Raw genomic sequence first — 11587 nt, forward strand, 5'->3', positions numbered from 1 at the left:
GGTGCAAACCACTGGGAAATCCCCAGGGGCTGTAAAAAAAATCCCTTCTTCCAATGAGATAATGTTGCCCTTGCTCTCCCCATCCATTGTGGTCTGACTGACTAAGACTGAACCTTAAATATCCAGATTGCTGACATTAAGGGACATTAATTCACCCCATGGAGCTGCCACGAAAATAGTCCTACTCGGTCAAAAAGCAGCCCAGATCACAATGATCTGTGACGCCGCAGAGCGCAGCCTGGTAGGGATCAGGGTGATGGATGGCTCTGGGGAAGACGACATGGACTCCTCATCCGTCTTTCCATCCAAATGTGTGGACGTGGAGGACGCAGCCTGTGTGAAGATGGTGACTGGGGACGGAACAGCTGGGCTTCGCCTCGCTCAGGCTGGGAGCTCGCAGACCCAGCACGGATATGGCACGCAGCCCGGAGAGCGAGCTGCTCAAAGTGGGGACTGCTGAGCCAGCAGCTCTCCTCCTGCAATTCTTCTCCCATTCCCACCTGGGACGAGGAGGGGAAAGAAATCCCCCCGCTCCCCAGCACCCTGAGAAAGCGGGGAGTGCTCTTCCCGCTCCATCAGGTACCGTCATCGGATCTGCCTCTGCTTCTCCACAATCAGAAAGTGCCTCCCATCACTCCCGTGAGTCAAAAAGAATAAATCTGCCGTAAAACAAACCCGCGGAGCCCGGCTGCTCACAGCCTGCATCACTGCCCCTGCTGCTCCTGCTCCTCACAGTGGTTTTGCCCTTTTCCAGGTGAATTTGGGAGCGTTGGGTGGAGGCTCTTGGCTCTCCACCCTCCTCTCCCCAAACAGAGGAGATGCAGCAACTTTAACCCTCAAACAAGGAAAAAGTTTGTCTCCGAGAAACCCCCGAGGCTGCTCACCCCCACCTGCACCCACCCTCCTGCCCACACAATCTCCTTCTCGATGCTCGTTTTTGGCAGAAAATGGCTAAGATCTGCTGGGCTCCCCCTTCGCCAGCTCCTCCATCCCCCGTGGCACATCACAGGAGGGGCTGGGGGCTGCAGCCCCCACCCAGCACCCTGTGGTACCCTGCACCAGGCTCCATGCAAGAAGGGGTCCCTTTCCAGGTGATACCACAACCTGGGTGACAACAGCCAGTGGGCAAATCCAGAGGTCCCTTCCAGACCATAATCCTCCGTGAAATAATTTAGAAAAAGCCATGAAATAGAGGTTTTTTTCCTTCCCCAGCCTCCAACCCTCTATCAAGGAGGGAGACGCAGACATGATTTTCAACCCTCCCAATCATTTACAAGACACCTTGAAAAAAGTTTGGAAGGAAAACTCCTGCCTGCACCCCCCCTGCTCTCACCGCTGTGTGGGCGACACGGAACCGGGCTCTTTCCCTGTCTGTTCCTCTCCCCACTTGCTGCTCTCCCCGACGATGTTGCCGTCACTTTGCATAGACACATGGTGTGAGCAGCAGCAGTTTTGTGCCTCCTTTGCCCTCCAGTGCCAGCTGAGACCTCGGGGTGCCCAGCACTGTCCCCACGAGCCCCGGGACGAAGCAGCCTCTCCTGCCGTATCACTCCATGGGTTTTGAAACTCTACTCTCCACTGAAACCAGTGCTGTTCAAAATAAATCCATAAACCAAGCTCCCAGCAGAGCTGCGTGCCTCCTCCATCCCCGACACACTGCCCACATGGGTCTCTGTGCTCTCCTGGGTCAGAACCCGTTTCTTAAGTATCTACTAAAAAAAAAAAAAGACAAGATTTTTTTCCTCCCCACCGGTTAATCCCCTGCCTTCTGCTGAGCCTAACGCAAACTCCCTGCTGGCGTGTGGCTGAGCCCCTTCGTGATCTCTGCCACAAACACGGGTTGCTCCCACCAGGGACGGAGTGAGAGCGGCTGAGACCCCCGGCTCCACTCCCCCCTGCAGCCTCCCCAGCCGCCCCGCAGCGGCTCAGAGCAGGAAAAGCCTCCCTGTCTCCTTATCAGTCCCTGGGGCATCCTAATCCCCCAGTAAATGAAAGCTATTATACAGATATATTTTTAAAAGCCTGCCCATCGCTTCAGCCAGGCAGCCCCATCCTAGTCCTAGCTATCAGGAGATTTTTTTGAACGGGGTTAGCGGGGGTGAGACGTTGCCACCAGAGAGAGGTGGGTTTGCACCGGGTGAGGATCTGGCCCGTTTCTTGCCAAACTGTGCTGTGGTTCCCATAACGCCATGCTGGGCTCCCCGGCTCTGCCAGCGGGGATGTGGCAGGGATGTGGCAGGGATGCGGCAGGGATGCGGCAGGGATGCGGCAGGGATGCGGCAGGGATGCGGCAGGGATGCGGCAGGGATGCGGCAGGGATGCGGCAGGGATGCGGCAGGGATGCGGCAGGGATGCGGCAGGGATGCGGCAGGGATGCGGCAGGGATGCGGCAGGGATGCGGCAGGGATGCGGCAGGGATGCGGCAGGGATGCGGCAGGGATGCGGCAGGGATGCGGCAGGGATGCGGCAGGGATGCGGCAGGGATGCGGCAGGGATGCGGCAGGGATGCGGCAGGGATGCGGCAGGGATGCGGCAGGGATGCGGCAGGGATGCGGCAGGGATGCGGCAGGGATGCGGCAGGGATGCGGCAGGGATGCGGCAGGGATGCGGCAGGGATGCGGCAGGGATGCGGCAGGGATGCGGCAGGGATGCAGCAGGGATGCGGCAGGGATTCTAGGGGAGGGGAGCAAAGGAGATGTTCCCCACTGATTGCAGTGGCAAAGGCCAAACAGCAGCCACTGCTCTGGGGACAACCTGGGGACAAACCTGGGCTCTGCCACTGCCGGACTCTTTCCCCAGGAATCATCTGTCTGTGCGGGCTGGTCCAGGCAGCAAGACCTCTACCTCCCCTCTGCTGCCTGAAAAACTGGGGGGGACCTGTTTGGTGCAATCATGAAGATACCACAAATTAATGGTCGGGGTGGGGTTGAGTCTGGGGGCTGTGACGCCCCTCGCTGGGGTTTTGAGGGCTCAGCCCTGCCACAGCAGGGGCTGATGTGTCCTGAGCTGCAGGGAGCTGTGTCAGTGCCTTCTAGGAAAGGCTGGAGGTGGCATTTGGTGGGTCCCGGGGCTGGTTTGGGTTTATTTCTGCCATTTGACAGCAACACAGTGTGAAATGGTGTGCAACTTCTGGTTCCAGTTTTCCTCATCCAAGATCTCCTTTGCCCTGCGTGTCCCCCAGGGCAAAACTGGCTGGGAAAGAAACACAGCACAGCACCCCAAAATCCTCAAAAGGGTTCCCAGGAAAAATTCCACTTGGACAGCCCAGCCCTGGCATGCGATAGCCCGTGATAAGCGCAAAAGCCTCCAAAAACACCGTACCAAAAAGCAGGTCATCCCAAAAGGGAGGCAGGAGAGACCTAGGACAGAGGAAGGCAGCAACCCTCCCTGGCCAGGAAGTCTGTCCCCCATCCCTGAGGATGAAGGGGAGATACATTAAGAATATAAAACCAGGCTCACTCATCCCAGAGGAGCCCACCTCATGGGCCAGGTGGGAAAACCAGAACCCCGGGAGGGTTTTTACAAGCAGGATCCCGACAGGCAGCGGAGATTCAAGAGCCCTCGCGGCTTCTCGCTCCATCCTGGGAGAGGCAGCACGTCCCCCCCGGGTGGTCACGGGGGGTTTGCCGAAGCGAGGACAGCGTAGGCTGAATAAGGATGACATGCTTTGGCCCAGAAAGAGGAGGGCAGAGATTAGCCGCGGACCAGCTCAAGGGAAGGCAAGTGTCCAACCCGGAGTGCCAAGCCTGGTTTTGTTTTAGCCTTAACTGCGCTTTTTTGTTTGTTTGTTTGTTGGTGTAAAAACCTTTCTGTTGGAAATCAGTTTAACTTTAAGCTTCCTGAGAATAAAAGCCTGTGAGAAAGCGATTCAAGAGCCCTCACGGCTTCTCGCTCCATCCTGGGAGAGGCAGCACGTCCCCCCCGGGTGGTCACGGGGGGTTTGCCGAAGCGAGGACAGCGTAGGCTGAATAAGGATGACATGCTTTGGCCCAGAAAGAGGAGGGCAGAGATTAGCCGCGGACCAGCTCAAGGGAAGGCAAGTGTCCAACCCGGAGTGCCAAGCCTGGTTTTGTTTTAGCCTTAACTGCGCTTTTTTGTTTGTTTGTTTGTTGGTGTAAAAACCTTTCTGTTGGAAATCAGTTTAACTTTAAGCTTCCTGAGAATAAAAGCCTGTGAGAAAGCTCTGCCCATGCAGGGCCCACTTGGGAGGCTACAATGGGAGTCTCAGCAGCTTACGGGCCCATATTTCTATGGCTACAGCACCCATCTGCTCAGCAATACAGTGTGACCCACAGCTCCTGCAATTCCCCATGCAGAACCACCCGCTGGGAGCCCCACCGGGGCCGGGGGGGTGAAGGACCTGTCACTCTGGGGACAGCACATGGTGCCACCAGAGCTCCAGCCTGCACAGGGTCCCTTCCAGTCGCTGGCTGGTGCCGTGACGCTGGTGAAGCTGCTCCAGGTGGAGCGTGTCCCCAGACACAAGGATGCTGTGATGCTGCTTCACGCCTTTCTCACCCCGAGGCCAAAGTGTTTTGCACAGCCCCTCCTTGCTTTCTGTAAGTGGGGAAACTGAGGCACACGGAGAAAAAACAAGCCTGGATCTCAGCAATGATGACTATTCCTAATGTCCTCGGAAGGCAAAGGGTGGTATCAGCACACACAGCTCAAAAACCCCCCTCTCAGCCTTGCCTGGCTGGCTCAAGTGAGGGACATTGTCGTGCTCTTCTGCCCAGCCCCAGGCAACAGCATCCATCTCAGACAAGTGGAGGGTGTTACCCCCTGGGGATCCTGTGTGGGCACCCTGGGGGTCCTATCCCATATAGGATAACCCTGGATATCCTGCTCAGGGCCTCTTTGGTCAGATAAGAGGTGAGAAAGGATGCTTGCTACCTTCCCCATCCTTCTGGGAGAGACAAACAGGGTAAATGACAGGGACAGTCAGACACCCCCTTCTCCTCACAGAGGGATTTACAAAGTCCTGTGTTTCCATCCCACCACGCTGCCCAGAGCTGAAGGGGAAGAGGGTGCAATGAACGTGCCCCTGCCCAATCAGGTCTCTGCTGGCTCTTCTGGTCCTACCCCCCCATCCACTTCCCACTCTGCTGCAGACAGAGCCCTCTCCTTCCTCTGTCCTCTCTGAGATAGACCCTTTGCAAAGCCTCGAATCACCACAGGAGAGGAGAAGACAACAGAAAGGCGTTCTCCCAGACCAGTCCAGTCCTTCCTGGTCTGATGGGTTTCAGCCACCACAAACCATTGTCACCCACCAGTGGCCCCAGGACGTGCCCTGCTGCGTGTTCCCGGGGTGCCTCGACCCTGCAGGCAGGCATCGGGGGCTGCTCGCCTGGCTGGGCAATGGCTCTGGTGGACCCAAACCCATCAGTCACCACCAGCTTGACTCCTTGTCCCATTCGGAGGCCAAGGGGAATGGGAAGGAGCCGTCTCGCAGAGTTAATTAAGCACCTCGCTGTGCCAGCCCTGTGGAAAATAGTTACAGAAGGGATGAGATGCAGGCTAAAGAAAAAGGATCACCTAAATTTAATAAGGGATGCGAGGAACTCCCCAAGAGGAAATCCCACAGCCCTTACATCCCTCTGCAGGACCGGAGTGAGAAGCGCTGGCTGCCGTGGAAGGATCTGATTTTCCTGGTGGAGCGGGGGACGGAGGGGAGCCCACCGGCTGTTCGAGGAAGCCCTTCCCTGCAAATGCCTCCCTGGACCGCCAACTGAGATGCTAAAGCCCCAGGTTTGTCTGGGAGGAAGTTTTTCGTTGGGAATGTTTGGCAGGCTGTTCTCTGGCAGTTCCCGGTCCCTTCTGTGTCTGAGATGCAAGATTCCTTTTAGCTGGAGGAGAGAGACTCACTCGCTCGCGAATCGCTCTGACATGAGACACATCCCAGGCTGGGAACCCCGCTGCAGCGCGGAGCGGAGCCTGTCTCACCCCGGGCTTGTGCCAAATCCCCTATCTGAGAACACAAGATGTTTCCTTTCTCTCCCCTGCAGTCGCCCTTGTTATTGTTAAACGCTCTCTCGGCATCGCGGAGGGGCCAAAAACCCGCCCGGCGCCCAGCACCTGCAGACACCACTGACGTCAGGGGGACCTGCAGGTGCTGGGTGCATCTCCCAGCCCCCCCAGGCAGGGGGGATGGAGGGGGAAAAGGGCTGGGGGAGCACCGGGGCCGGCACTGGGAACTGGGTCTGGAGGTCGTTCTCAAGGCGCCTGTCAGGGGGCTGCAGCCTGGGCTGGTCTGAGCAGCACTTCCCCCGGCCAAGGCAAACGTGAAGGTATTTTATGAAAACTGAAGGGAGTGTTCAGAGTCCATGCTCGTTTCCATCGCTCCAAATAACGCTGCAGTTCGTGAGAAATCGTGGAAGGGCGCTGATTGCACTTTATTGATGTGGCTGAATCTGGTCCGAGCCCCTGCCTGCATTTTCACGTGTCCACACGAGCTCACCGGCGGTTGAGCCTCTGACAACATTTTGGTTCGGGCCTTTTACAGCTGCAAAACTCCTCTCACGGGGGAGCTGGAAGCTTCGTCAGGACAAACTGGTTTGGAGACAAGGGGGCTTGGGCTGGACCTAAGGCTGAGCAAATGGAGCCGGCCTGACGCTGGAGAGAGGGAGGATGGAGAACAGACCTCCAAGCTTGTCTCCAAGCTGTGTCCTCCCTGGAGCGTGTTTGCTCCCAGGAACTCGGCCAAAGCCAGGCTGTAAGGCCAAGCTCTACGTGGATGAGTTATTTGCCAGGTAAAGTTGATGGGAACCTGGATCTGTGAAAAGCTCTGCTGGCCGGGCTCCTTCTGCAGGACCAGATCCCTTGAGAACATCTCCTTGGGCCAGGCCCTGTCCTCTCCGTGTGCGGTGCCCGGGCTCTTTGCAGGCAGCACGAAGTGATAAAGAAAAATTAGATCTGGCTGGCAAAAAAAGTTCCCGTGGGAAATTTTGACTTTTTGTCAGAAACTCCAGCGTGTTTCTTTTTCAGGCCCAAATAAGCATGAATAGGAACAAAGATTCGGTTTTGGCAGGGGGAATGGCCTTACCAAAGAAAACACCCAAATTTTTAAGCAAAGCAGACACATTCTATCATTTTTCTCCCTAGTTGAAAAAACAAACAAACAAAAAAAAAACCCAACAAAAAAACCCCCGCCAACCCAACAAAATTTTCCAGGAAAAAAAAAAAAAGGAGCAAATTCAGTGGAAAAAAAAAAATTGCAATTAAGTTCTTACACCACTGCCTGGGGCGAATTCGGCTAATTTGGCTAATTCTTATTTCCCCTCACCGCTGCTGCTCAGGAGGATCTGGTTGAAGATGCCTCCAAGCGCGCGGCCGGTGGAGTCACCACCAGCTCAGTGTCCCCTGCCTCTGCCCCACCACGGCTGGGTGCAGCCCTCGGGTGACCACAAAACCCAACCTTCTCTCTGGATTTAGGAGAGAAACCGGGGTGGGCCGATGGTCATGAAGGAGTGGGTGGGAGCTGAATAGGGTTATTGTGATCTTTATCTGGGGGGGATTATTCCAGGCGGTGTGGGCTTGGCAGGGCAAGGCAGTTGTTTGGTGGTGGCTGGTTTTGCAGGGGGATAGGTACAGCCCCGGGGAACGCCTGGAAGAAACGGGCCCAGGAAAATTCTTTTCCTGTAGCTCCATCCTTGCGAAACGTTCGCTTCCCAGCAAAGTCGGCGGAAAAAAGGAGAAAACTTGGTGATTTTCTTTCGTAAAAGTCTGACGTGACCCGGGCTGTGCAGGGTCTGAAATGCAAAACCTGGCGAGAAAGTCACACATTTTACTGGAAACTGGGAACTCGTTTCCTTTTTATTGGAAGTAAATTGGAAGGGAGCAGGCCGGTAAGTGCACGGGGCCAGAATAATAACTGAACAGAAGCATTTTCAGGAGCACTTTAGGACCCTTCAGAATAGACCAAGTGCCCAAAAGCACCTTGAGATCGCACCAAATTTTTCGGCATCATGGGTAGCTGTAACTCTCTCCCTGCAGGCAGGGAACTCGTCCCTGCCAGTGAGAGGGGACAGAAGCCTGGGGGGAGCCGAGCCCCTCCTGCTCCCCCGGGCCTGATGCTGAGGAAGAGGCAGCACTGGGGCGGCGATGGGAAATAATCAAGACCTGGATAATCAAGACCCCGACGGCTGCCGGGCAGAGGGACCCCGACGGGACGGAGGAACCCGGAGATAAACCCCGGTTCGGCGCTGTGGGCACATCCCAGCGGCACCCACCGCCCTCCCCTCCGGGAAACGGCATTTCCCCGCCGCTCCCCCCGCCCCGGGGGTGCTCCCTTTCCGCCCCGACGTGAGCCGCGGCCCGGCGGGGAGAGGAGGCTCCGGACCGGGGCAGAACATCCCCTCCCGCTGCCGGGACCCCCGCATCTTCTCCCACCGCCTGTGCCCCGGGTGTCCCCGGGCTGCAGGACCCCTCTCCCCTCCATATCACCCAGGGGCGACCGTGCCTCGGGGTTGAAGGCGCGGGCAAAGAAATCGCGCTGTCTGCAAGGGACACATCTGATTGTGATTTGGTGGGGGGGGGAAGTTTAAAAAAAAAAAAAAAAGAGCGAAATTAAAAAAAAAAAGCCCATTCCCGGCCGCTCGGCGAGGTTGTTTTTTTTTTTTTCCTATCGTCGGAGCTGCAAATATTTTGGAAGACGGGGCCGTGTTTTACGGGTAAACAAGGCGGCGGCAGCGGGCGGCGGGGGCCGAGGACGCGCTTGGGGGGGCCGGGGGGTCCCGGTGCAGAGACCCGAACCGAGCCCGGGCCTCATCCCGGGTCACCCTCAGCCACCGGGACACGGCTGATCCCTGGGGAGCAGGGGCTGCGAGATCGGGGGGAGCCGTAGGTGGGACGTGCGGGGACTCAAGGACACCCCAAATCCTTCCCCCTTGGCCACCCCGGGCAGAGGCAGGGGACAGCCCGTGTCCCCCCCCGCGGGGACAGCCCGGAGGCTGGGGCTCGCTTACAGCCAGGACGGCGCGGGTTTCTCGCCCGAGTCGGAGCGAACCGGCTGCCCCCCGGTTCTCATTTGGCCTTGGGGCTCGTTCAAGTCCCCGCCGCCACCTCCACCGCCCCCCCGGGGCCTCCCGCACCCCCTCAGGATGCAGCGACGGGAGCCGCCGGTTTTGCCGAGCCCCCCCAGCTCCCGGCCGCCTCCCGTCCTCCCGATCCCGTCCCGTCCGGGCACGGAGCCTCTCGGGGGAGCCGGAGGCGGTGCGGCGGGGCCCTGAGCCGGTGCCCCGGGGGAGGGAGCAGGGCTGCCGGCGAGTGCCGGGATCGGCGGACCGGACCCTGCTCCGTTCGCTGCGGGACCCCCGGCCGGGAGCTGCGGGGAACGGGAAACCCTTCCCAGCCAGGGCTCCCCAGAGCTTCTCCGGGCACGAACGGTGTTTTCCCGGGCTCCTGAGCGTCCCTTCTCCCCTCTCCTGAGCTCCTTGGTGTCCCCTGCCCCGCGGTTCCGTGTCTCCTCCGCGATGCGGGGTCCTGCGCTGTGCTCCGTCCTGCCCGCCGGGTCCCTCCGTGTCCCCCGCCTTGCTCTCCCCGGCTGCCTCCGGTGTCCCCCGTCCCGCTCCTCCGTGGCTCTCGGTATCCCCTGCCCCAAATTCCTGTGCCTCGCCGTTCCCAGCCCGGTGGTCCCTGGCTCCCCGTGCCCCTCACTCTACACGTCGGTGTCCCTCGGTGTTGTCACCCGGGTGCCTCAGTGTCCCCTGCCTTGTGGTGCCGGGAGCCTCGGTGTCCCCGTCCCTGCGCTTCCGAGTGCCTTCTCATCTGCTCCGCGCTGCGGGGTCCCTCGCTGTCCCTTCCTTTGCCCCACGCTCCCCGGTACCTCCGTGTCCTCCCCCTGTCCTGCTCTCCGTCTCCCTGCCTGCGTCTGCCCCGCTCCCCGTGTCCCTGGATGTCCCCGTGCTGCTCGCCGTGTCCCTGGATGTCCCCCTGCCTTTCGCTGCCCGTCCCTCAAGGTCCCTTGCCGGGTCCTGGATGTCCCCCTGCCTTTGAGTCCCCGTACCTGAAGGTCTCTTGCGGGTGCTGGACGTCCCCCTGCCCTTTTCTCCCTGTCCCTTGCTAGTTCCTGGATGTCCCCCTGCCTTTCTCTCCCTTGTCCCTCAAGGTCCCTTGCTGGTTCCTAGATGTCCCCCTGCCTTTCTCTCCCTGTCCCTTGCTGGTTCCTGGATGTCCCCCTGCCTTTCTTTCCCTTGTCTCTCGAGGTCCCTTGCTGGTTCCTGGATGTCCCTCTGGTTCCTGGATGTCCCCCTGCCTTTCTCTCCCTTGTCCCTTGCCGGTTCCTGACTGTCCCCCTGCCTTTCTCTCCCTTGTCCCTTGCCGGTTCCTGACTCTCCCCCTGCCTTTCTTTCGTTTCTCGTCTCTTGCCGGCTCCTAGATGTCCCCAAGCCTTTCTCTCCCCGTCCCCCGCCGGCTCTTTCGCTCTCCCTTCCCTCTCCTTGCCCTTCCAGGGCCCCTCCGCGCCCTCTCCCCTGTCCTTTCCCCCCACCCCCCCCCCGCCCCGCTGCCCGGCGGCGCGGGACTCACCCACGCACTCGTTGGCCTCCCGGGCGGTCGCTCTCTGCCAGGGCCGGTCGTAGTGGAAGGGCTTGCAGCGGTCGCACTCGGGGCCGGCGGTGTTGTGCTTGCAGTCGCACACCAGGCTGTCGTCGCGGTCCCGCACGCAGCGCGACGCGTGGCCGTTGCACTTGCAGCGCCCGCCGACCTGCAGGTCGGAGACGGCGTAGAAGTAGGAGTCGCGGGCCAGCTCGGAGTCGTCCTCGCTCTCGTCGCCGAAGGTGTGGAGGCGGCTGAAGGTCACCCTGATGTCGGTGGCCGTCACCCAGTCCTGCAGCACGGGCGAGTTGTCGAAGTCGTGGGCCGTGGGGCGACCGTCCAGGGTGCTGAAGGCGATGAGGCCGCCGGAGAGGGGCCGCACGTCGGTGTGCGAGTCGGTGCAGACCGCCTCCTGCTCGTTCTGCTTGGTGATGGCGGCGCGGCTGGGCTTGTTGTACATCTTGCGGCACTGCGTGGAGTAGAACTGGAAGGGCACCCAGGTCTTGCCGTAGTCCATGGACTTGTGGATGGCCATGGACTCCGGGCGCGGCGAGCAGAACTGCAGGCTGACGTAGGTCACCTCGAACTTCTTGCCCAGGGAGAGGGTGAGGGTGACGTTGTGGGGGTACTGGACGTAGCTGTCGGACTGCCAGCAGGTCAGGTTGTGGGGGTTGTTGAGGTCGGTGAGGAAGGAGGGCGGGTGGGCGCGCTTGGGGTCGGAGGCGTTGCAGAGGTGGCAGGAGCGGACCTGCTCCTCGCCCTTCTCCGTCACCACGCAGTACCGCGACGGCGGCTTCCCGCAGGTGCTCGACACCTTCACCTCCTTCCCGAAGGCCGAGTTGACGAAGTCGGGGATGCAGCGGCGGGGCAGCCCGTGCTCGTCGTAGCAGGGGTCGGGCTGAGCCGTCTGCACGGCGAACATGCCCCCGCCGTGGTAGCCCCCGCGCAGGGGCTGCGCCAGCCACGCCGCCGCCAGCAGCAGGGCCAGCGGCGCCTCCGCGCCCCTCCGCGGCATCCTGCGCAACCGGGAGCGGAGGGAGGGCGGGCGGGAGGG

General features: G+C 60.0%; 1 protein-coding gene across 1 annotated transcript in view; it reads right to left on the bottom strand.

The window, feature by feature from the left end:
- NTN1 (netrin 1) overlaps nucleotides 1-11548 on the bottom strand; it is a 109247-nt gene extending 97699 nt beyond the window's left edge. Inside the window, exon 1 of the mRNA XM_014960114.1 lies at nucleotides 10525-11548. Coding sequence (XP_014815600.1) covers nucleotides 10525-11548 — 1024 coding nt within the window. The remainder of the gene's footprint in view (nucleotides 1-10524) is intronic.
- Between the last annotated feature and the right edge of the window lie 39 nt (nucleotides 11549-11587).

Source organism: Calidris pugnax, unplaced genomic scaffold (assembly GCF_001431845.1).
Source record: "Calidris pugnax isolate Ruff unplaced genomic scaffold, ASM143184v1 scaffold463, whole genome shotgun sequence".
Classification (NCBI taxonomy): domain Eukaryota; kingdom Metazoa; phylum Chordata; class Aves; order Charadriiformes; family Scolopacidae; genus Calidris; species Calidris pugnax.